The sequence below is a fragment of the Mauremys mutica genome, chromosome 16, assembly GCF_020497125.1.
Source record: "Mauremys mutica isolate MM-2020 ecotype Southern chromosome 16, ASM2049712v1, whole genome shotgun sequence".
Lineage (NCBI taxonomy): Eukaryota > Metazoa > Chordata > Testudines > Geoemydidae > Mauremys > Mauremys mutica.
Window position 1 is genome coordinate 3409571 of NC_059087.1, and position 26815 is coordinate 3436385.

Genomic DNA, 26815 nt, shown 5'->3' on the forward strand with positions numbered 1-26815 from the left:
AGTTCTTTTCTGAATACAGATATTAAATAAAATCTGTAAAGCCAAATCCACCCCGGTCTCTTGAAGCAAAATGGGTCAGCTCTCAGTGCGCCTCCATCTCCTACGTGCTTGTGACTAATAGAGGCTGTTCTTGAACCCAGGAGGAAGCAGGATCTGTGAAGACTGATTATAGCTGTGGGTCCCAGGTGGTTTAAATTGGCTGACATTGAGTCAGTTACTCTCAGCAGAAAATGTAACATAAATGAGCAGACAGGCCCTAGACACCTGCATCCAATTCGGGAGCTAGCACGTCTCCCTTTCCAGGAGCTTTGAGGCATCACGGTCTCAAACCCAATTCCATGGGTCCTCAGGCAGCCCTAAGACCACATCCACCACCCAGCAGCACACTGGTATTGGCAGAGAACGCGGGCTGGTGGACCCTGGCTCACCAGAGGTACCGCTCATGAAGCTCCTGATTAGAGGAGAGGTCCGGCCTCTCCGATTGGCTCAGACTTGCTATATAAGCCAGAAGGCGGCACAGGACATTGACTGTGCAACTAGGTGAATCCCTGGATGGCTACTACATTGGACCCTGCCTCCCTGCCCTGCTCCTGGTCCCTGCCTTGTTCAACTTCCCTGCTTCTGTGTCCCACCTCTAGCATCTAACTTCGACGCTGACCCATGGCTTGACTCCTGACTCTGGCTCTGGCTCCCAACTCCTGCTCCAAGCAGACCTCTAGGCCTGAGCACACTGCTCTGACCGCCTACGTCCCGGTCCATGACAAGAGCTAGCATTGGCTCTCCCACCACAACAGGAAGGGTGGTCTGGTGGTTAAGACACTGGTCCGGAAACTTGGATTCAATTCCCAGCTCTGAGAGAAAGTTCCTGCATGACGGTGTCTCTGGGCCTCAGTTCTCGATCTGCCAGAGGGGGAGGTTCACCGTCCCTTTCTTCACTCTTTGTCCATCTTCTCTCTCTAGATTGTTAGGGTTTCTGGGCCTGGGCCATGGGTACAGCACCAAACACAAGGGGGCCCAGGAGGATGATGGCTGGGGCATCTAGACGCTAACAATGCTGCTGCTGTTGCACCTGCACTCCCGGTTGGTCTGAGAGGATGAGGAGATAAACTGTTAGGGCCCAGATATATGAAATCAGGCTTGACGGTGTATAGCGGAGACTCAAGGCTGCAAGACAACATCCAGGACAGGAAGAAGCTTGAAACGCTGGGAGATTTGTTCCATTAACTTACAGTGCATACAAGTGTCCATACTGTCGGTTTCATGACTCAGCACTTCTGATGTCAACAACTCACAAGAATGAGCAGCAAGAGCCCCCTGGGTCTGCAAGGGACTGAGCTGAATTCGAATTTGAAGTGAGCCACGCACATCGGCCTGAGGGACAGGCAGGGCATCCGCGTCCCTCTCTCCATCCAGAGATAATGAGCCACCCGGCCGGCCTTCAGATGCTATGGATTCTGCCCTGCTTTGAGAGCAGCTGCATTTACAGCATGTTGAGAAGCAGCTAATCTGAATGCAAAATGACCAGCCAACGTACGGAACCCTACCACTGGCCAGGTAAACAATGTGCATACGGCCAAGCGTCCAGCCGGTCTCCCTTTAACCACACTATAGCCACGGCGTTCACAAATGCAACAAGGGCTCTTCTCCCAGTCAGCTCCGGTCACTTCGCCACACCCACACCCTCATCTCTGGCCAAATGCTGCAAACAGCCCAATTTCTGTCCTTGCTTTGAACTGAATTCCGCCCCCTCCCCTGACAGTGAGAAGTACCTGCCTCGGGCAGCTGGCTGGGAACACGGCACTGCTGGCAGAGCATGACATGATGAGGGGAGCCAGGCTGTCAGCAGCCAGCTCTTTGTTTAGTAAGATCTTGGATGTGGACACCTTGTCTGCTCTGCCCAAGTGACCCAGCAGTAAACACAGCAAGGACAGACCAGGTGTAACCTTCATTCTGCACCTCACTTCCATTGTTTCAAGAGTACTTTGTTCAAAGCCTCGATAAAACAGATGGCCCCACTAGACCAGAATGGGGTGAGATGACTTACTAGAATGGGAAATGAGGAAAGTTAGCCAAGAGGACTCTCTCCAATAGTCTGGATATTAGCCAGGTTTGGACTTTGACTCTTGCCTAATCAGAGAAATTAGAGGTGGAAGAGGCCAATTAGGTGCCAGCCAGTCTCCCAGGAACCAGTGCCAGGGCATCCCTACCACAGACGCTCTACTGCTTTGCCCAGTTTAGTTTTAAACATTGCTAGCAATGGAGTTTCAACCTCTTCCTGTGAGACATGAGGCACCGGTCTCAAGGCTCTCACCACTCCATTTTTCCTAATATATAGACAAAAGTTTATTTGTCCTAATTTCATCCCTTTGCTCCTAGTTATATGCTCTTGCCTCAGCCCGGGACTATATACAGGCCTCTTCCCTCCTCCATATCTGAAGTATGCAAACCTTTGTCCACTTCTAATCTCAGGTGTATTCTGACCAGAGTATTATAGACGAGGGCTACTGCCTTGCCGTTCTGTGCTCTGACACCCCTACACACTGTGTGCAGAGTACACACACGGTAAGCCTGGAAGCTCTTTGGGGCAGGGAGGGACTGTCTTTTTGTTCTATGCTGTACAGTATCTAGCACAAAGGGGTTCTGGTCCATGACTATGGCTCCTGGGAGCTACCACGATGCAAGTAATCATCAGCAGCAGCATTTACAATGCACAGAAACAAGGCTCCCGGAGATGCAGTTTAGTTGAAAATTACACAGCTGTGAAGAAAAGTGGCAGCGTATTGCTTGGGCTTGTCAAGCTAAACAATATCAACCAAAGAAATGTTTAGTGAAACAAAAAGGAAAAGGATGTGTGAGACTGGGGCACTCAGGGGAGAGAGATGAAACCTGGAAGGTAAGGAGAGCAGCAAGCCAATGAACGCAAGACTCAACTAACTGTGCAAAATGAAATATCCATGTGACTGCACGTAGAAGAGAAAACATTCAAGGCAGAGAACTGAAATTCTCAGTGCTTCCCTGACAGCAAAAGGCTCAGAGGGGGTTTGCGATCCAAAGCCTGTACAAGTGGATTATTAAATCACTACAAACGGACCAGAGAGAGCAACAGTATAGAACAAAACCTGCTGAGGTCCCTTCCAACCCTGATACTCTATGATTCTAAAACTAAGAGAGCCAAAACAAAAGACACAACCACCGGGCCTAGAGAATAATAGACTGGAATTGGGATGGTCAGTTCGAGAAGCTTGCTTCCTAACTAGCAGATGCAGCACCATATGACTGAACATTTTTGGTGATAGAACAAGCAGTATTTAACTGGGCATTCTGTATCATTCTTATTCAATATTCAGGCGGGATGGGAGTTCTGCTACGATTGTACAGCACCTAACACATGATCCTTTTAACAAAGTAATTGCCCCAGCAAATCCAACTCCAGTTTTGGATGTGTGTGGAATGGCCCCACTGGGCATATTTTGGTCTGAAGCAGAAAACCTTTAGAGAACAACCTGTTTGACAGGTACCCAGCAAGTCAGTAGCACTGGCACAGAATCTGAATCGTAGCAAGGACTGGCCGAGTACCTCAAACAATAACCAGGCAGGTATATTCCTCTTTCCCTGCACAGTTACTGGCTGCGTTGTGAGTTCCTATGGCACCATTTCTTAGAACACCAGCCTAAGGCTAGGAATGCAGGACAGTTATCTTGTATCTACCTAGTGCCCCATCCCAGAGCATCCCAAACCCCTTGACACACTTACCGAGTTCTACAGACTATCGACTTCATCCTTCATTGAACAGCAGCCACCTCTGGGGCAAAGCCAGTGGTAACAAGTGCACACCAATAAGGCACCACAGTTTAGGACAGGAACCAAAAAATACAGTTGACAATTGATGCTGCTAAGGGAATTTAGGGAGGCAGAATGCAATTACTCACACAGGCATCTGTCCAGGACAGCTGGCTTAGTACAGAGAACGCCACGAGATCCAGAATGACCACAACGGTCAGGGCTTTATCCAAAAGACACCACATCCAGCATCACTGCACCCTCAACACCGCTATGGACAGGTCTATGCACTAAATCGGAGCAAACAGTGCTCCTTATTGAATTACCACCACCACGTCCCCATTGTGCACAGATGAAATAAGAGATTCCCTGCCCAAGTACAGACCCAGCCCAATGCTGCATAGCTTCCAGCGTCTGACAAGATCACAACCCAGGGGGCTATGGCTGCAGGTTGTTTATGATACTGTAATAGAAACTGCACTTCACCAACTGATCCTCTTATAAAGCTGGAAAAAGTGCAGTTCTGACATTCCAAGGGCAGGGTAGGACAGATACCCCATGTTTAGCCAATATGTACTGGAGAAAACACTTGAGCTTCCACTACAAATTTTGCATTGCAGCATTTTTATGCTAATCCATAACAAAAAATCACATAAGCTCAAGACCTATATTAATTTCTGGCCCAAAATGCTAACAGCAAATACTGTCCACTAAAACATACTATGTCTTCTTCCAAATCACTGGTTCATACCGCGCGAACCCGTGATCGCCACACAGCCAACAACCAGAGTTTAAACAAAATAACGATTTCATTTTTTCACCCTGTCCTGTTCATTCTGTGGTCCCTATTTATCACTTTTAGAAGTTGATCAATATCTGTCAGGAGACCGAATCTTTAACCAAAGCAGTCTAAGAGATTAATCAGTAATCCAGACACCCATCCGTCTACAAGGCTACACTTTGCACAGGGAGGGGTCACTTTTCTGGCAACTGAGCTCTCAAGAGGCCTACAGAGAAATGACCAAGTGAATTCCATTAACCCTGTAGAAATAAAACCCTTCTTAGTCACTGTTAGGGTGGGAAAGCAAAGCCGTGCCTGACTCAGGGCCTTATTCCAGACTCGTTTCTGCAACTTATTTTTATGCCTTTGTATCCCTCACACTTATTTGCTCAGGTTTATGGAATTACTACTGACTTCAGTGAGTCTGCTCATCTGCTTCAAGTTAAGCATGTGAGTGTTTACAGAATCGGGCCTGGGTATGCAAAGCTGGGGCTGTAGGCAGGGAAACGGGCTCCATGTCAGATAACTGGAGACCACTACAAGCACATATCTCAAACCTGAACTCCAAACCTAGTCGGTGGCGAGGGCCAAACCTGGGCCTGTTTCAGCCACACCCAATCTCTAAAACCCAGAATGCACACAGGGATTCAGGCTCTTGCCTCCATTTGCTACAAAATGCCCAGGGTCACACTTTGCCTCTAACCATAAAACCCCAAACCAAGTTGTCGCAGTCATTTGTCTGCATGCCGCTCCTGGCCCCCACGATCCTTGCTGTCACTGCTTCTTCAGTGTAACGCTGAACGTAACAGCAGTAAAGACAACAGCTGGGATGCAGGGACCAGGAGCTAATGAATAAATTCCAAGTTTAATGAGTCTAAGCCAATATTTACCCATAACATTGCCTTTTACTTGGCTAGGTTTTTCCACCTAACTTGCCGCATGCTATTGCAAACAATGTGCCTTCTATATTAAATTATATCTGCATTCACAATTTCCTTTTCAATAAGGATGGCAAGGTTGTTTTATTGATTACACACACGTGTTCCAAGCACACTCTCTTCCAACTGTTTGGCTCTGTAGAATAGTTTATACTAAGCTAAAAGGTGGACAATCTGAGAAGTATCATCCAAGCAGAAACATGCACTGTTCACTTAAAATTCAGAGCTAGTTTCAAGTACCAGAGGGGTAGCCGTGTTAGTCTGACATCAGGAATGGTAACATATAAAAGCCAGTAGGAGAACACTTCAATCTCCCTGGACACTAAACAACAGATTTAAAAGTAGCCATCCTTCAACAAAAAAACTTCAAAAACAGACTTCAAAGAGAAACTTTACAATTAATTTGCAAACTTAACACCATTAATTTGGGCTTGAATAGGGGCTGGGAGTGGCTGGCTCACTACAAAAGCAATTTTCCCTCTCTTGGTGTGGACGCCTCCTCATCAATTATTGGGAGTGGACCACATCCACCCTGATTGAATTGGCCTTCAACACTGGTTCTCCACTTGTAAGGCAACACCCTTCTCTTCATGTGCCAATATATATTTATGCCTGCATCTGTAATTATCACGCCATGCATCTGAAGAAGTGGTTTTTTTACCCACAAAAGCTTATGCCCAAATCAATCTGTTAGTCTTTAAGGTGCCACCGGACTCCTCGTTGTTTTTGTGGAGCTAGTTTCCACTCTTTCAAAGGCAACAGCACTTAAACCTGACACAGCAGCAGCTCTCAATTTGTCTAGCGTCCTGCCCTTCGAGTGCTGTGGATCTGAACAGCCTTCAGCCACGTCCACACATGCAGGCTGGCATTTCTGGAAGCCAGGGTCAGCATTCTGCAGAAGGCTGCTCCGAGAGTTGCTGCAGAGATCATGAGCTTTCAGCTGGGTCTGGCACATCCAGGTCAGTTCAGCAGGAATCTTTGAAGGATGTTGATGTGGATAAGGCTCTGGTCTGGGGTTCAAGAGAGCTGGGGTCAGTGTCTGGATCCCAGTTCCCCATCTGTAACATGGGGATAATACTGCTGTTGTCCCTATGTCGAGCTGTAGGAGATGTCTGTGGCCTTGCAGATTGGCTGCCTGGCGATGGAGAAATCAGTGATACACTTAAAATGTACCCCGACAGTGCAACCCCCTTTATCTACACATCAGCATCCGTCCTAGAACAGAGGTGGTCACACAACATGCAGGCAATCCCTTCTCCCAAAGATCTCAGCCCAGCACCAACGCCCAGGTCCCAGGGAGCAACTCTGCTTTAAGAAACTAGTCTAGTAAGAGACCAAGGCAGAGAGCAAACTCTCCTGCTGCACACCAGCTCCCTCTCCCAGAGCCTTGAATAACACCACCATCACACAGCATGTCTTCCCGAGACTGATTTTTTTTTTTTAAGGTACAAGTAAAGCACATCTTGGAAGACGGGGCAACAGCACCACCTAGTGAGCCCTGCTGTAACAACACTTCCTTTCTGCCACCTCTTGCCTGCCTTGTACATGTCACCTATAGGCTCCTTGGAGCAGCCACTGTTTTTCCCCCCATGGGTGTATACACTGCTTAGCACAATGGGGCCTCACACTTGGCTGGGGACTGTAGACACTACTGTAATAAACAGAATCACAGGACTGGAAGGGACCCTGAGAGGTCTCTAGTCCAGTCCCCTGCACTCAAGGCAGGACTCAGTATTATCTAGACCATCCCTGACAGGTGTTTGTCCAACCTGCTCTTAAAAATCCCCAATGATGGAGATTCCACAACCTCCCTAGGCGATTTATTCTAGTGCTTAACCACTCTGACAGTTAGGAAGTTTTTCCTAATGTCCAACCTAAACCTCCCTTGCTGCAGTTTAAGCCCATTGCTTCTTGTCCCGTCCTCAGAGGTTAAGAAAAACAATTTTTCTCCCTCCTCCTTGTAACAACCTTTTATGTACTTGAAAACTGTTCTCATGTCCCCTCTCAGTCTTCTCTTCTCCAGACTAAACAAATTTTTCAATTTTTTCAACCTTTCCTCATAGGTCATGTTCTCTAGACCTTTAATAATTTTTGTTGCTCTTCTCTGGACTTTTTCCAATTTGTCCACATCCTTCCTGAAATGTGATGTCCAGAAGTGGACACAATACTCCAGTTGAGGCCATATCAGCGCAGAGTAGAGCGGAAGAATTACTTCTCGTGTCTTGCTTACAACACTCCTGCTAATACATCCCAGAATGATATTCGCTGGACTCATATTTAGCTTTCAATCTACTATGACCCCCAGATCCCTTTCCGCAGTACTCCTTCCTAGGCAGTCATTTCCCATTTTGTATGTATGCAACTGATTGTTCCTTCCCAATTGGAGTACTTTGCATTTGTCCTTATTGAATTTCATCCTATTTACTTCAGATCATTTTGAATTGTAATCCCATCCTCCAAAGCACTTGCAACCCCTCCTAGCTTGGTATCATCCGCAAACTTTATAAGTGTACTCTGTATGCCATTATCTAAATCACTGATGAAGATATTGAACAGATCTGATCCCTGCGGGACCTCACCCGTTATGCCCTTCCAGCATGACTGTGAACCACTGATAACTACTCTCTGGGAACAGTTTTCCACCCAGTTTTGCACCCACCGTATAGTAGCTCCATCTAGGTTGCATAATACTAAAATGCTGTTATAAAAGGAGGCTCTCTCTGCAGCTTTGCCATGGCTATGGCTGGTTATCTGTCACCCCAGAGGGACATGCACACTGGACCAGATTTTTAAAAACTGGCCTCCAGTTTTGCTTCTGTAGTAGGAGCACATTGATGACAGGGGTGCAATTTTGCCCCACTTGGCCCGGCAGAACAACATGATCTCATGGAAGGAAGCTGTGATGACCACTGAAGTTAGGATGCCAAGATACCATTCCCAGCCAACGCTGTAACGGCTGAGAGATACCTGCCAGAAAGGGGCCAGTGGATGGGCTCAAGGGGTGCAGGTGGGCTCGCCCACTGGCAGGACCTGTGTGCACACACAGAGCCAAGCTCTGCAGCCCTTCCTCAGCCCACTGACCTCTGGAGCGAGAGCAGCAAGATGAGGCCCATGCAACGGAGAGCATCTCCCGAAGAGCCACAGCTGGCATCTCATAGGAGCCGAAGGAGACACCCCTATTCAATGGGAGTTGGGTGGCTAAGTCCCACCGGCTCCCTGGAGACGCCCAGCTGGAAGGAGTTCAGCGGCAAGGCCGCAGTGTGCTCTGGACAGGCCATCTGACAGTTCTGCTGCAGCTCAGCAGAGGCCATCTCCGCCGCTGCCGTAACCCAGAACCAGAGGGCACTGGGATGAAACCGAGTGAAGGCGTCTCCTTGGAAGAAGGAGAAGGTCAGATCCTCCTCTCACTCAGACGGCCAGAACGACGGGAGGGGACAAGCCCAGAAGCCTCTTCATCGGCCCTTCGGGTCAGCCAGGTTACACTGCATGAGGCTAAATGTAACCACTGATGGCGGCAGCCGTCTGCTTACTATGGGCCGACTGTCATCCAGGCAGGTCCCCAGAGACCAGCTTCCGGAGGCGTATGGCACAAAGGGTTAACACGGAGCAGGAAGTGAAGCATACCCTATTAAAAGCTACACCAGCCTCCTCTGCAGCTCCCTGCTCTCCAGAACAGCCTTCTAGCAGCTCCATGCCCCAGTGTCACTTCCCATCGCAGCACAAAGCATCTTCGATTTGCAACGGAGCAGCTCAGAGGCCTCTGGAGATGGCAGGGCTGCCCAGACACGCAACGAGATGAGACTGACAAGAGTGGGGAGGAAAGAGAAGCAAAGAGAGGGAAAGCGATTTGCCTAAGGCCGCAGGGCAGGGCAGTGCTGAGCAGGGAATAGGGTCCTGGTCTCCCGAGGCCCCGTCCAATGCCCTTGCCACTAGGATAAAATCAGTAGGAACAACGTTGTACAACATAAGCCTGTGTTGTATCAAATAAGTGAGATACTGGAGAATATCAAGGAAGCCAGATGTCTGTCTGAAATCTAGAATCACTGTTCAGAATTATTCCAATTTTGCAATTGTGGAAGGTTTATTGTAACTTTTATTTCAAGCCCATTGTCTGAATGTGTCTGGGGTGCCTGTTTCTAAATGCCCACACCTAGCCATGAAAAAGAGTAATCAGGAAAGTCGCTTTTCAGTACCATCTCCAGTGCATGGCAGGCTGACACAACCCCCGGCTCAGGTCCGCGATAACGTTTATGCCTTACATAACCACAGGTTTGCTAATGAAGCACACCCCAGGGGTTGCTCACAAGCAGAAATTATGGGAAAGCCCAACCAATGAAGATTTCCACAGCAATGATTATACCCTGCACTTGCTGAGTCACTCTGTTTTAAATGGGAATGAACAGCAATCAAAATTCTTTGATTTAATAAATATCCCACTTGTTTCCTTTAATTTGTGAGTGAATTTAATATTCACGAGTGTCAAGATCTAGTAGTGCTGGCCTGAAGCCATGAATGGGACAGCAAAATTCTAGCCATGCACTCCCATTCAGCTGCCTGCGCCCCTCACTCCTGACCGCAACACCCCCAACCAACCCAGTTCTGTACCAGGCATAGCTAGTCCACCACACATCACCACCTCTGCCACACAGCTTTCTGCCCGTGTTCCTCAATCTTCACCTGCCATGCCCTTCCAGAGTGGAGGGCCAGTTTTGGGATATGCACCAAGCAGGATTCCAGTAACAGCAATCTAATGGTCACTGGACACTGAAACCAATATTTGAACCTAGTTCTCCAGCAAACTCCTAGGACCATCCAGCTTTTTTGCCACTCCAAGCAGCGAAGAAAAGAAAAAGAAAAAAAAAAGCCCGATTGAGCTGCTGCCAAAGTGCCGCTGAGGAGGAAGAGAGAGTGAAGGACTCGCCACCGAATTGTTGCCGAAGACTCAGACATGCTGCTCCTTTCTATTGGCTGCCCCAGGCACCTGCTTCCTTCGCTGGTGACTGGAGCCGGCCCTGCACATAAATGTCATTTATCTGAGCCACACCGTTTCCACTAGAAGCCTGCTCAGATTTTCTCTGCTCCCTTTCTCACGACGGAGACAGCGACTTTCATTCCCCGTTACATCTGAACATCACATTCCTTTCCAACGGACGTCCTGGGTTCATGTTTCAGGTGGCTGCGGATTCTGGTTTCCCCTTTTCACATCATTCACACTCGCCCTCTGCTTTAATGGCCCCTGCCTCTCTCATATTTCCTACCCAGGGCCGGCTCCAGGTTTTCTGCCATCCCAAGCACCGGGGCGGGGGGGGAGAGCCGCGCCAGCGCAATCGTGCCGCTCCACTCTTCGGCGCCAGTTCGGTGGCAGGTTCTTCACTCCCTCTCTTCCTCTTCGGTGGCAGCTCGGCAGCAGCTCAAAGAGGAAGAGAGGGATTGAGGGGCCCACCGCCGAATTCCCACCGAAGACCCAGACGTGCCGCCCCACTAGCGTGCGGAGTGCCACCCCTTTCTATTGGCCGTCCCAAGCACCTGGTTCCTACGCTGGTGCCTGGAGCCAGCCCTGCTCCTACCACATTAATACAAATAGCCTTATCCTTGGCGATTTGGCAGCTGAAATGGGATTTACAACCCAAAGAGTGTCAATCCCAATTCTTTACTGTAACAAGAAAAAGCTTTTATGTTCCTTTTTCCAATAACATTTAAAGCCTGAAGTCCATGCCCGTAGCAAATATGGCAAGTATCTGCTTTAAACTTGGGTTTGTTTTTGTATGTTTACTTTTCGGGTTCTTTTATAGGCCAATATTTACTCTCACTTCCACTGCAATCTTTGTTTCACGTGGTTTTGATCATATATTTAATGAGTTCTTCCTTGAGACATTTTAACTGAAGGCTTTGGTGCCTATAATGTAAGCATGGTGGGCCCAACCTTGCAGTCCTCATTCAAGTCTCGATTCAGCAGAGCCCTTAAGATGAGACATAAGGACATGTTGAATTTTAAGCACATGTTTAAATGCTTTGCTGAATTGGGGCCTTATTCCTTTCACAGCAAAAGCACCAGTTAAAATCTAGAAGAGATGTCCAGTGGAAGGAATGCAGCATTTCTCCATACTATGGAATTAGGTTATGATTTCATGTACCATAAGAAGCTAAGGAATTTTCAGGGAGACAGAGGACAAATTAAAGCAATTGTGGGCATGTCTACTCGAGAAAAAATTGGAAATTAATTCACCAGCAGCGCAGATCAATTGGCGGTAATGCAGCTATTTTGCAGCAGGTATTTCTCAGTGATAATGCTGCAAGACTGGTTTACCCCAGGAATAGAAGCCATGCTGGTAAGACACCTGCACCCTAATTAGACAGAGGCCTAGCGACACTCTCATTTGAAGATGTCCATGTATTGAACTGGTCACTGGACTCAGCAAGCTGAAATCTCTCCTGGTTTTCACCTTGTTACTTGAACAGATGTAACTGTCTACATCTCTGAGACACATTCTGGGTGCTCTGAAACCAGGGGTAAAGTCTTTCCTTCTACATTCTTTATGAAGGTCTCAGGAAGGTTTGACTCAAAGGAACAGCACCCATGTTAGCATAGCCAACATCTCAATGCAATCAGAAGAGAGAGGCTCCAATTCCCCTCCTCCCCTGGTTTCACACCAGTGCAATTTCACTGGAGTTACCCATGATTCACACAGGAGTACACGAGAAGAGAATCTGGCCCAGTGTATAGTTCCCATTCATACCTTCATTGGGTTGATCTGCGATACATACGTTTCCACAGGATATATGTGGTCGCCACTAACATTTGCAGTAATACAGGGCCCGGCTGTAATTCACGTGTCAAGTATTTTACCTGTCAGAGAACACTAGAAATCCCAAAGAAGGACCAGTTTGGTGCACAAACCCTGCAGCAGAAGTCCAGTGATGTAGGGGATTGCAATCTAGCCCACCTCCAGGAGTGCAGCAGAGATTTACAAAGACAGGCGCGCAGAAGAGTGTAAAACAGCTCCAAGGATTTCATCTGCAGATTTTGCCTCAGCATACTGACTAGTGAGCGTTCAACTCGATGGGGCAGGATGGCTCAGGGGTCAGCTCTGGGACACGGACCTCTCACCTCCAGGGCGCAGCAGGTATGAATTCAGCCTAGATCAATCATTCTCACCTGAAGACTGATCGGTGGCCAATGTTGAGAGTCTCTGTTCAATTCCTAGTAGACAACTGAAGACATCACAAAACCCTTCATAACATATATCCCTCGACCAGAGAGCTTCTGAGGAGATCCAGGATGGGATGGCCCTGGAGACCCTCAAGGTCAGGACTGAGCCCATTGGTGGGGCAGTGCAGGGAAGTGAACAGTTCTATTATCATAGGGGCTAGAAGCCCCAGTCATGGACCAGGCCCCCAAGGGGCCAGGCACTGTACAGACACAGAACAAAAGACAGCCCGTTCACCAAGAAGCTGACAGCCTAAGATAAGAGACAACAAATGGACGCAGACAGGGAGTACAAGGAGACAGTGAGCCAACACGGGTGACGGGAAGCGTTCACAGCACAGCAGCTGTAGTTGTGCCGAGGGCCAATGCAGGACTTCAGTCTCCACGAGGCTGTCAATCCAGCACACCTTTCACGAGCACCAGATTTGCTTTTACATGGAGACAAAGGCAGTGGAGTTGTTAATCTGGTTCCTTTAAAAAACAGAACCACAACATCCTGTTTTATCTGCCTTCTTTATAACGTTCACGGAATCAAGATGTGGGTGCTCTTAATAACAGGTTCATATTCTTTCCAGAAATGAACGGTCTGATTATTCCAAGGGCAGTTGCCATGCAGACCTCTCAAGCACCCTGCGAGCTGCAGCCAAATTCTGCCACTTATCAGCTTTAGAGTTTACTAGCTGACCATTAAATAAATAACCTAATGAACATGTGCCCTGATCTATTAGAACGCTGCCAGCCCCAGAGCACACACACCATCTCTACCCAGAGACTGCACGGACTCTCTGTTCAACATTTCTGCAGGGTCACTAATGAACTGTTCCCAGCGAACTTCGGCATCATCACTGGGCTACCTGCAAGAACACTTTATGGACAATCTGAAACGACAGAGTTATCACTACCACGCGCACTCCAGAGACTAGGAAATGATCGGCATTAACACGTGTACACTAGTACATTGAGTCGGTAGGCAAAATGCTGCCCCCGGGCATGCTAGGGTAAACCCAAAGTATCCACGCTCAGTTCAACGGACTTACTGCAGATTTGGACTGGTACAAGAGAAAGCAGTGGTCCATGGGACCAGATCCTTGGCTGGGGGAAATCTGCTTAGCTCCACTGAAACCAAGCAGAGACTTTGGCCCTGTGTGTATAACGATCACATGCTATCTCACCATAACTAAGAAGCTGTTTGCTCTCACTACCTCAGACTAGCATGAATATTACATTTGAAGTGTGCACTGGATGGGTAGTTCCCAGGCTCACATAGATCTGTTATTTAACAAACAAACACACACGGACACATAGGTACAAATACTACTTTCAGTTGCATCCGCGCAAAACCACTGAAGTAAGAATTGTTACTCCAGATTTACATCAGAGAGATCAGATTTTGGCCCATCCTCTCCACGTTATATTTAACAAATAAATCCTTCCATATGCGGTCTGCAGTTCCAATAACCTCAATGACACATTGAAAAGTGTGTTTCGCTGATAAGGGAGTATTCAAACAGCCAACCCAAGAGCATATTAACAGAAGCAAGATGCTGAAGAATAAATATTCTGGGTTAGCCACAGCAGCTACATCAGTGGGAACAGTCATTGCGGTCATTAATTTTTCTCTTGCTCCAGTGACAAGGAAGCTTAGAAGTTTCTTTGAAAGAGAAGCACTGACAACCAAATGTAGAGAGAAAACAGCACTGCCAGCCTAAGCAATCAAAACTCCTGAGTCAGACCCCGGAAAAATGTTTTGATTAAAAAGGTGTTTAGCTCTTTTTATCAGCCTTCAGAGTTCTGATTTTCTGGCTTTTCTGCACAAACAAAGGCTGAAAACTTTAGTTTTTTTAAAAAAGGAAATTATGTGAGACCATCAGTCACATGACTCAAGGAATGAGGACTTCACAGTAAAATCCCAAGAGCTGGCAATGCAGATTAAGACATAACATACTTTGAAAAGGCATCATTTGTCCAGTCAAACAACCCCCTGCCCCAGCCCCTGTACACTGCTGTAGGTGTTCTACTGAAGGACTACTTACCATTGCTTTTAAAACTTAATTTTAATAGTAATTGTCCAAGTTAAGAGACCCAAGAAACGCTCCAAATCAGAGGAAATAATGCAGAGCCGGCGAGCCAAGAATACTGGCACCGGCAGCTCCTCCCCAAGGCCTGCCCAGGAGCGGGAGTGAATAACACCAGCCCAGTCTCCATCACTGCCCCAGACAAAGGGCCAATTCTCTTCTCACTAACCCTGTTGCAGTTTTGGGCCAGACTCATTGCTAGGCACAACTCCATTAAAGACACTTTTGCCAGCAGGGAATCCAGCCCATGGATGTCAATGGAGTTATGCCACTGAACCCAGCCAGTACCAGGGCACTCGGGTTTTAGAGGGGAAGGGTGACTTCCATCCACGCTGTATAACGAATCCAGCAGTCTCTCCCCGTGGGCAGAGACCCATCCTTGCACTGTGCTCAGTGCACCAGACTGTTTAACCACATTTCCACTGAGAGATGGTCAGCCGCTCCATGTTCTTGTAGTCAATGAACCATTGATTTCAATCCTATTGACTCAGACCTTTGGCTTTTCTAGCAGTGTTATTTAATTATTAATCGCCACTTATTAAATACAGCCTAACATCTCCTGCTGCTGCAACATAAATTCCATTGCTGTCCATGGGTCTGCACCGGATAACGCCAGGTCTGAGCCTGCCTACGTGACACTGAAATTTCCTGACCCCTGAGCGCTTGGTTGCTTTTTGTCCCCCTTCCCCCTCCTTACCATTGTATTAACGGCAACCTTTGCATCAAATGTGTGCGTGACACGTGGGGGACACAAGGGATTTGCAGATCTTTACGCCAGCCAACAAGCACTTCACATGACCTGGACATATTGCTAGTTAGATTTCATTAGGGAAATATGTTATGTCAAAATATATAGCCGCAACACAACGTTTAATGTGGCAATTAGCTGGCAACTGCCTCTCTCTCACACACACACACACACACTCTCCCTCTCTCTCTCTCTCTAAATGAAATTGATGTCAATGCAACATTAAAGCAGGGGACAAGCCAGGTACACAAAACCACCAAGTACTCAGAAGTCAGGAGATTCCAGAGTCCTATAGATAGGTCCAGACCTGGAGTAATCAGGTGCAAACCCACTGATAACAATGGAACTGCACCCATTTACACCAGGTCTGAGTTTGACAACGGAGTAACACGTGCTTACACCAAGCCTGAATTCAGCCCCGGGTTCCTACTTGCAACACTGAATTTGCGCACAGTGCATATGTGTAGTAGGTTCTGTGCCTGTTTTTGTCATTAAATGCAAACTTGCATGCATGGATGTCGGTGGTGCTTTGGCAATACCATGTGAAAGATGCTTAACTCTGGTCATTTCTTGACTTTCGAATGCTTGATCCCTCGTAGGGTGACCAAACAGCAAGTGTGAAAAATTGGGATGGGAGTTGGGGGCAATAGAAGCCTATAGAAGAAAAAGACCCAAAAATCAGGACTGTCCCTATAAAATCAGGACATCTGGTCACCCTAATCCCTCGGCTGTAGCCCTGTCTCAGGGAAGTCCACAGCATGCGACTGGCACCATGAAAACAACACTAATGTTACACAGACACTTGGTTTGATTACGCTGTCTCATGAGTGCCACGTTTGCCAAATACTGATGCTGCTTGCTAAGGCGCCTGTCCGGCCTGTCTTGCTTTGAAGCCATAATGCTGAATTTGTGACGAGGCAGGCATTTCCACGGCAACCGACTGATGCCACAAGCGTACAGGAGGACTTCTTGGCTGCCCCAAATCGAGGCTGGGCTGGTTGGGGAAGCGGAGGTCTTAACTGAAGCAGAGATCTTCCTGAAATGCTATCAAAGGGCACATGGAAAAGGAGGCGGCAAGGAAATTGGGTTTGATATGAAAGTATCAGGGGGTAGCCGTGTTCGTCTGTATCCACAAAAACAACCAGGAGTCCGGTGGTGCCACCGGACTCCTGGTTGTTTTTGGTATGAAAGTTTCCCCCTAGGTTTGCTGGAGCCTAAGAAAGGAGCTGTAAGGAAGTGCTTTCATCTTCAGCCAGACAGAAAATGGCCTCTAGTGATTAGAAATATTGTTTTTAGCAGAGATCAATGCAGGCAGCCCAAGAAACAGAATATTAAGGCCTTTTCTCTACTTCTGACGCAGGCACATTTAAAACGACTTGTATGTTGTAGTAGGGAGACATCCGAACGCTCCTATAGAATCAATACTTTCATTATAAACTTACAGCATTTCAGTCTCACCTTGGTTATGTCTGAACAGTCCTTACAGCTGCATAAACGCAGCGTTTGTTTCTGCCTTAATAGTTAATACTCAAACACTCTGATTCTCCAGGCGTTCCCAATAATTCTAAATGAAACATAGAATAGTCTAACAATCCAGAAATGAGAGTTCACATTGGCCCGAGCACATCAATATTTCAGACTGGTGCACACAGCCCAAGAATGCAGACACAGGCCATGCAAACATTGATATTGCTGACAATTTTGCATAACTTAGCTGCAAACTCAACACCAAGGCTTGTATACCACAGAAATATAGGCAGGAGCTGGGAGGGAGAGAGATTGATTTCTGTCCGTCTAACCCAGGATGGCATTACAGAAAATCTATAGCAGAACTCATCCAAGCTATCAAAAAACAAGCAAAAGAGAACATCTAATGGATATGACTATAAAACATTGTTAATACAACTGGGCGTGGCCAGTCAATAACTATTGAAATAACTAAGCCTAGGCAGAACAGTGTACAATACAGGGAAACCAACTGTTCATTCATCAAACACTTTAAAATGTCTACTTGCTGAGTGGCAAGTTAAAAAAGCAAAGCCTCAACAGATGAATCAATACAACAATTAGAGAGTTGATTTTCCTGTTTCATCCAGTTATTTCATGCACTAGGACTGTTCATGTAACTAGCTCCTAGGTACATTGTGGGCTTGACTCCAGGGCTGCTGGAACAATGTTTACAGTGAGGGTGCTGAAAGTGGAAACTGTGTATTTGGTTGTTATTACTACTCCAAGCCAGGGGGTGCTGCTGTACCCCCAGCACCCCTATTTCCAGCACCCCGCCTGACTCCCATTTGCCTTTCGCTGTGCAAGAGGGCAGAGCCGCTCTTTTGATCTGCTAGCATTTTACAATTTGCACTGGTGAAAATGACAGCACAAGGTGCAGGGTGGCGAAGAACTGGGCCCTACATATCCCATGTTCTTTCAGGTGTGATGCTGACTCTCCAGTGTGTGCTCATCTGCAACGCTACTACCTACAGCTGAGCAAAAAAAAAAAAATACTGAACATTTTAAATAAAAAAATGCCTTTTCAATTAAGTGGAAGTTTTTGCAAGAGTACTTCTGCTTTTGTTGAAGTTTTAAGGTATTTTCAGTTTTTCAGTAACCTCCCAGCAAGCTGAACACTTTTTAGTGATTCACAACCAAATATTTTTCATTTTGACAATAACCTGAAAAATCTGGAGAAAAAACAGACATTTGTAATTTTTCATGGAAAAGAAGAGACATCTCCCAGCTTGGTTGGCACAACAGGAACCATGTGCAGCTTTCAGAATTAACTTGATTTATTTCCATCCACTTGGTCCCAAAACATCCGACAAAAGGGACAGTAAGAGCAAAAAACACTTTAGGCCACATACTGTTTTCCTGAACGTGCAGCTCTCCTGGACAATCCGCATACAACAGCAACATTCTGCACTATGGCACCCAAGCACGGAAGCTGCAATGGGAAGTTGTACTGTGTTGGATAGTTAATGCAAGAGATTTTCAAGTGATTTGTGTCACATATCTATCTGCTTGATCTAGTCAGGCCTTGTCTACCCTGGGGTTTTAGATGCCTGTTCAGCTGCACCAATGCAAACCTCGAGGGGGCGCCAGTATAAACTACTGCTTTCATCAGGATGGATTTACCCTGTTTCAAACAACTCATCTACACTGGACGTTTGCACCCGATAAGCTACACCTGAGGCTAAAACCCTCAGAGTAGATGAGACCTCAGTCCTGATTCAGCGGAACAAAAGTTAGCATTTGTGCTAAAGTCTTAGGGATGCAATAAAGGGAGGAAATTCCTGCAGTGCTGCTATCCATGGGGAACCCCAAAGAGTTAAATCAATTCAGAAAAGAAAGATTGAGTTGAAAAAAAATTAAGTAAATCCAATGAGTAGGGGAGACAGAAGAGATGGCAGTGCTGCCACAGACAAAAATGCCTAGGAGTCACCTATTTTAACTATCAGGAATGTCATTAAATAATTATCTGCATAATCCAGAGATTTATTTTCTCAAATATTTTTCTTACTTCTAATGGAAAAAAAAGAAGAGGGAAGAGAAATGCAGCTCTTGGGCTCATCAAGGTCTGACCACATCTTGCTGAATCAGGGTCTTGGTGCCAGACCTCCACTGACTTCACTGTGAGTCGGACCAGGCACCAATCGCATTCACCTTCCTCAAGCCTTTGCCAACAGCACTGTGTGTTCTGAGCACACAGAAACCATGCATTCGGACACAGAGCTCGGAAAGCTCAGGTACTGCCAAAAAGTCCCATGCAAAGCATTAAAAATAAAAACCAAATGTCTTGCAATCCAGTGTAGGTGAATGGGAGGAAATTCTGCAGTGTTTCTGTATCTGTCACACAGAAGACACTGAACAGGGATATTACCATAATGCACTAGGCCTGAGGCCAGTTCAACAAAAAGCAAATATCAGACTATGCTATATGCTGACATTCATGCATCCAGATTGGGGTGACGAGCTATTTCACTTGCCCACAGTGTCTTTTTTTTCCACCTCCTCTTCCTCTCTCTCCTTTGATACAGACATAATCTTTGGTTGAATTTAGCTGGACCTATTGAAATGCTGCATGACATGGCTGCTCAACTGTGCAACAGAATGGCCCCAAAGAAAGCTCCAATCCCAGACTGTGGCACAACTCCCCCGGGAACTAAGGACCATCCCAAATCTTACCATCTTCTACTCCAAGTGCAGGGCACATTTCTTCAACCTGCCTTCTCTAGTGCATGCAGAGCAACGTGCACATTTTAAAACACAAAAAACGACTCCCTGCTCTGGGGAGAGAATGAACCACACAGCTCGTCATTTAAAGCACAACTGGAAGGCGCTCAATACTACGGTGACAACTGCAGGATCAGAACCTACGTAGAATAGATTCCCCGACCTGAAGATCACGCCCATTGTTCAATCCTGTTTTAACTTATTCCATCGGGGCACTGAGTATTACTCATCTTCTTTGCTATCACCACCCCTGCCTTTACCACCTCAGACCTTCCAGAGGCTGCTTCTTCGTTCTGCATCTGCTCTTTCTGTTCATCCCAATTCAGGCGGGGTCACAGATGGACTGTAATTACGAGAGGTCAATTTAATTTCAGATGTTAAATAACTGTCATACCCTTCTTCCAGTGTAACAGCAGTTGTCAAGGCAACGAGAAGTCTCTCTTTCCACCACACCCATCACAACAAGCGTCAAGATGCGGAAGGGCACAAACTGGTTCGTTTGTTTGGCTACTCAACCACGTATGTTAGTCTTTTTGCTTTTCAAACCATGTGTCCTGGTTACCTTATAAAACGCAGCCTGTCTAGTGGGGAGAGCAGGGGGCAAGGAGTCAGGAGACCTCAATTCTGTTCTTGGCTGTGCCAGTCACTCCCTGCGTAATCCCTTCCTTTCTCTAGGCCTCAGGTTTCATCTCTGTAAAATGGGGCTCAGAATGCTTACCCACACTGGGAAAAGATTTCAGTGAGAGGATGAAAAATGCTGCGGGAGTGCAATTATCCATACGATACAGAGCACTCAATCCGAGGCAGCCCAAGACTGGGATAGCGAAAGCTGTCAATCTAAACAGACTGTTCAAGATGTGTTAAAAGGGAGACCATCAAGCCAGACAGGCCTAAAATGAGCCCCCTAGCTGCCCCATCTTGTGGGCGCACACTCACATAGCACAGACATGCACGTGCAAGCCATTCCTGTGAGAGCTCAGAAGTGCTGAGACCAGGATTCTCAAACATTTTAACATGCTGCTGATTTACACCAAGGGAGCTGTCAGGCAGAGGACAGGGACAATTAGAGTCATTCCTGTCACCGGGGCAAACAGGGTGCTGCTGTCCCACTCGGCCGGGGGGGTGGGGGGACGACACCTTATGGGAGTGGCATTGCCGGCAACAAAAACATATTTACATGACACAGGACAAAGGAATTTGTACCGCCAGTTTCAGAATGGGTTAAGGCTACGAACACCAACCCAGCACTCGGCCAGAAACACTGAAGATGACACAGGCCCCGCACTGGAGCTCAAATTGGATATAGCTATATCCGTTAACATGCTCTGATTAGATTGTATTTTTGGTAGGGTTTTTAATTTGATCCCATGAGCCATGAATACTGCCTCACAGTGACATACCATACTTACGTGTGCAATTTAAGAAAATAAATACAAATAATTCTGCTCCTCTCTGCAAGTACCACACTGTCAAAATACAAGAGGAAGGGTCCGTGCATGGTCTGTGCAATATACATTCCTCTAGGGAGCTCCGAAGCAGTGGGGGGACTCTAGGAAGGAGGGCTGCACTTCATGGACCAACCGAAAAAACTGTTAAGATGATAACTAAAGAGCCATCACTGGCAAGGAGGTGATGTGTGGAGGTGGCCTGGGATTAGGTCCAAGCCCAGAATCCTGCAGCCCCAAAGGGCACTGCTTTGCCTCAGTTTTTAAGCAGAGTAAATACTGGGCCTGTGAACTTTCCCAAAGGAGCTGACTAAAACCCAGAAAAGAAGGAAAAATAAAGGATTGAGACAGATGAACTGAGGTCCTAAGGTCACAGGCTCTGCTTGCACAAACGGCTGTCACTTCTGAGACTCCACGTAACGCCAAGTCCACTAGAGAGACAAAGCATACGCTTTCCCTCGGAATTCTCTCACGCGCGAGAGTCAAAGTGAGACGAGGGGCAAACTTTCCAAGCACCTCCTGGCAGTTCAGCTCCAGGACACCTGCTAACGCAGCCGTATCCCCAAGCAACCCCTGGAAACGTAACCATGTATTACCAAAGCAGGGCCTTTAATGGCTAACAGCACTTAGGCTGGAAGCTGTCTGGGGCAGGGGCCATCTGTTTGTTCTGTGTTTGTACAGGGCCTAGCACCCGGGGCTCCTGGTCCACGGCTGCAGTCCTAGATGCTCGCACAGTACAAGCAAGGACCATATCCTTAAGGGGTTTAAAATGGAAATAACGCTTCACATTTGTACAGTACCCTGCACCGAAGATCTAATATTAGTTAATGGAACCTCATAACATCCCTAAGAGACAGGGAAAGTGAGACACAGAAAGAGCTGAGGCGACTCTCCAAGGTCACACGGTGGGTCACAGGACCCACTAGAACCCAAGAGTCCTGGTTCCCACTAACCACTAGGTCCTGCTGCCCCTCCACTACCTGTAGACAGCTATAAATATCAGGTCTGAGAGTCCTTCAGGGAATGTCTGACCCTTCCCCTGACAATATTATGCTCTTTTCTGTCAACACAGCCAATGAAACCCTCTCAGTAACAGGCGCGAGTGACCAGGCAGCCAGCTAGCTTTCAAAATGCCATAAATCCAGTCGGGCTTAACTTGTACCTTTTAACCAGCTGAAGCGATGTGTTCACGTTCCAAACTACTCTCCTGCAAAATCACGTTAGAAAACCAGAGACCTGTGCATGTACCAGCAGGGATAGACCTGGCTCTAAAACAACCCAGTGGCTGTGGGCGAGAAGGTGATACCCCCTGCTGAAGCCCCTCTGGGAGCAATGAACCCCCCTCGGCTGAATCCCTTCAATGCAGGTCATTGAAGAGTCAGTCCATCAATTCAGGCCCCAGGCAGGCGATGGGATTCCTGGGGGACCTCATGCAATCTCCCCGGATTGGAGCCACTCTCTCCTTTAGGTGCACAGCGCAGCCCAGGCCAGTCAAGCCACAGGGGTGAGTTTGGGACTGTCGGGTTTTTGGCTTCCTACCTGCTGCTAGTAATGACACAACCTCTGCTGGCAGGGCCCCGTGACCGACCCTGCTGGGAGCTGGGAGACAGTTATTAGCAATGGTCACAGCAGATAAAAGCAGATCCCAGCATTACTGCCTGGGGGGGGGAGACTTGCTCATCAAAACGACCCTGCACCCCAGATAAACCCCAGCCCTGCAACACCCCAAATCACTGGCTCCCCTGCAGCTCAGTGGGCCGGATCGGCGATGGGGCCGCGTTCAGAGCGCACCCTTGCAGCAATCACAAACAAAACGAATAAACAAGATGGGGAGGGGGAGGATCAGCCCTACCCCCCACACACAGCGAGAGCCATTCAACGGGCAGCCGGGCGCGCTGGCCCCCAGGGCGCCCCCTAAAACAACAACATCTGGAGCATCCCCTAGTCTCCCCCCGGACTTCACGCTCCAGATGTGCAGCCCCCCCCCAAAACCCTTCAGGAGCCTCCCCCCAAAAACCCAGGCACTGGTTCATCCAGATGCGCACAAACACCTGGTGCGTCCTCCATCCCCCCCGCACATCTGGCCCCCCGGGGCTCCAGCTGCGCTGGGCCCGGCCGCAGCACCCACCTCCTTCTTGACGGTGCGCAGGAGCCGCTGCCGGGTCTCCGCCTCTGCGGGGGAAAGGGGGAGAGGCGCGTTAGTGCCCCCGGCGCTGCCCGGCCACGCCGCCCGGATCCCCCCGCCCGGGCGCCCCGTCCTACCCGCCGGAGCCGCGGCCATGGTCCTGCTCCTCCGCCGGGCGCCTGCGCCTCTGCCGCAGCCCGCGGGAGGGAGAGAGGGAGGGAGGCAGCGGCAGCCGGGCAGCAGCCGGGCTGGGCAGGGCAACGCCGCCCACTTCCAGGGACCGGCGGGCGGGGCTCCCCGGAGCCGGCGGGGCGCCCCTGAAACCCCCCATCGGCTGAGTTCCACCCACCCCGCGCCGCCCAGGCGCCGGCAGAGCCCGGCTCTAGGAGAGGAACGGGCCGGGGCCGGGGCCGGGGGCAGCCCTGAGCCTGCCGGTGCCAAGCGCCCAGGTGCTACCACCTGGGACATGCCAAAAACCCAGCACCGCAACCCCCCCTCCGGCAGCCCCCCGCGGTACCCAGGGGGATACACAGAGAGTGAAGTGGGGTCACTGCAGCAGCCTTAGCGGGACACAGACACTGTTCGCGTTCACTACCCCTCCGTCCTGGGATAAAACTGCAGATCTTTCCACCCACCTAAAACATACCCGGCAGATTACATTATTTTTCTGGCAACTGGCAAATCCATCAACCAACCAGCCAGGCCAGTCAAATACCAGCCAGATGGTAACCCTATCAGCACGTCGCCTGCGGCTCAGCACCGTCTGCACCAACCCCAGGAGGCCCGTTCAGTGCTATTATCCCTAGGCTACACCCGGGGAACTGAGGCCCAGAAGCTAAGGCCCAGCTCCGTTGAAGGCAGATAGGCAGATGTCAAGGGGAGTTAGGCACTCAAATCCCTTTAAGGATCTGGGTCTAAGTGACTTGCTCCGGGTCACACAGGGCATCTGGGGCAGGGAATCCAATGGAGGTTTCCTAAGTCATGGGCTAGCATCCTAACCACTGTCATTTAGTGAGGAGGGCAAACTTAATACAAATTTGGACCCCCAGCTACTCCATCTAGGTGGGCACTTACATCCCCACAGGACTGATTCAGCAAGCACAAAGCAGCTTGCAGGCTTGGGGCCCAGATTTGTAGAATCCATTCTCTGCTGCTCACCTGCCTTTAATAAGTGATAAACAGGGCTGGCTCTACGATTTTTTCCACCCCAAGCAAAACAAAAATAATAATTTAAAAAAAAACACTCCGAGAGTGCAACTGCCAAAGCAAAAAAAAAAAAAAAGGATGGCCGGAATGCCGCCCCTGGAATTGTGCCGCCCTGAGCACGTGCTTGGTTTGCCAGTGCGTAGAGCCGGCCGTGGTGAGAAATAGCAGCAGCAATACCAGCGGCACTACAGTATCAGCAGGCTTAGCCTTTTCACTCATTGCCACTACAGCTGATGCTAGTTATCCAAAACGATCCAGTGGATACTAATAATCATCATGGGTTCAGCCTATAAACCATTCTGTGACTCACACTTTGACTGTTCATGTTGTGTGCATGGTCATGTAAGTCACAGGGTGCCCATGAGCTTTATATAAGCACTCACAAATACACTGGAGGCCTGACTCTTCTGCTCACTTACACCAGAGTAATGATTCACATCAATGGAGTTATGTCAGAGATGAGTGAAATTAGGGCCAAGCTGGCTGTATTTCGCATGATGATCCAGGCTGCTGAATTATGGTGCCCCTGGTGGCCGCCCCCACCTTTCATGCAGAAGAGTTGTAACCTACAGAGATAATCCATTGTTCTGTCTTGATCCAATAGTCTTGGAAATTATGTGTGGGCCAGATCCTCATCAGACATAAAGTGGCATTACCCCATTGACTCAGAGGAGCTATGCCAATCTACAGTAGCCTGGCCATTGCCTTTCCAGCATTGAGAAAGTAAGGATCAAGGAAGTGGTAATGACTTGGACAGGGCTAAACCGCTGAACCCCATATATATCTCAAAGAAATATTGTAAACTACATAGAAACAGCTCCTCCTCTGTCTCATTAACATATTTTCTGTGTTTCTCTTTCCTCGTTTGTTCCTAAGGACATTTCCATAGAAACAGGTCCTTTGTTCCTTAGCAGTTCAGTTTCCAATAACTACAAACCATGTTAAAGATGAGGGCAGCTACAATCAGCTTCATCATATGCAAATAAGCTGCAGCCGTCTGGCTGCTGGCAGGTTGGTGATGCAACGCTCAGCTAGGCCTCAGTTTCTCTGATTGAAAAATGAGGTTAATACTGCCAGCTTCCGAAGGGTTCAGTGAGGCATAGAATTAATTTGTGTTTGCAAAGCACATTGAGATGCTCAGATGATGCATCTTATATAAGTGCAAAGTATTATTCCCTATTTCATCTCATTCTCCTTGTGATCGTCATTTAGTGTACCAAATTCTGTCCATGCCGGGGCTAGGAATCCAGCCAGGGCTGAGAATGCTGGAAGCAGCTCACAACACCATCCAGGTAACCACATATTCTCTCAGGTCCTGAGCAGGGTTCGCTGTTGCTATGCCAGCTGTAATCTACCTAATGGGGTTTATCTGGGATATTTATGCAATTTCCTCAATAATTCCCCATTGATAGCTGTGATCTTGGCATTCTCTTCATTTGGAGAAACACTGCCAGTCCCTTCAGACACGAGCTTAAAGCAAAGTCTCCTCCCTGAGATTGTGACCCCGATAGCCATCTGCCAACTGCAATTTATCTGTGTCCTAACTAGACGCATATAAAATAAGGGGTCTTTTGATTCATAAAATATGCCCGGTCAGACAGAGAGCCATCTGCCACTCCTGTCTATTCTTTGACAGAATTTGGCTATAGAGAGAATGAAGGAAGCTTCTGAGAGCATACAATTATTTCCAGTTGGAGGCATGTCAGGTGAATGTTTGCACTGATAGGCCTTGCTTTCACTTTGCCTATACAGCAATGTACTTGCTTCTGTTCAGGATGGAACGTGGCAGATCAGTTGATACATACACTACATCAGGACCTTTATGGCTTCTGAGTGGGTGTCCCTGCCATCTGCTGGATGGAATATGTTAGACCTACTTCTGTGTACGGCAGAGTTCTCCCTTGCTTGAGGGCCACTCCTTTCATCACCAGGAACTGGCCTGTGTTTTCCATGCAGCCAAAGTCCATGAGTTTTATTCCTAGCGTTCTGTGTATGCACTTAGCTGATCACCATGCAGAGTGTGTGCATATAGCAGGAAGCCGTGGATCATTACAACCTACCTCTACAAATCACTTCGTGGCAAGAATCCCAGGAGGATGTGGCTTTGCAAAGAGCAATTAACCAGAAACCATGGACCCAAGATACATAGTAGATCCTACTCTATAGTTTATATAATGCACAGGCCTGTAGAGGCTCTGTGTAACCTGTCCTTAGTTATTTAAAATTAATCCATTTCAAGAGACTACTTCCTGGCAAATTATATGGAATATGCTGGCTTTTACT

The 26815-nt window shown here is 48.0% G+C and overlaps 1 protein-coding gene across 5 annotated transcripts in view; it reads right to left on the reverse strand.

The window, feature by feature from the left end:
• The window catches only part of SGSM1 (small G protein signaling modulator 1), a 78811-nt gene extending 54305 nt beyond the window's left edge, over window positions 1–24506 (reverse strand). For 3 of the 5 annotated variants that reach the window (XM_044990552.1, XM_044990551.1, XM_044990555.1), the window contains exons 1-2: window positions 23464–23500; window positions 23330–23373 (exon numbers count right to left, since the gene is read on the reverse strand). In XM_044990552.1, coding sequence (XP_044846487.1) covers window positions 23330–23373; window positions 23464–23482 — 63 coding nt within the window. In that variant the 5' untranslated portion in view covers window positions 23483–23500. Of the gene's footprint in view, window positions 1–23329; window positions 23374–23463; window positions 23501–23972; window positions 24088–24400 lie in introns of those variants that run through there. The other 2 variants (XM_044990554.1, XM_044990553.1) reach the window with 2 other exon arrangements.
• Window positions 24507–26815: the final 2309 nt, after the last annotated feature.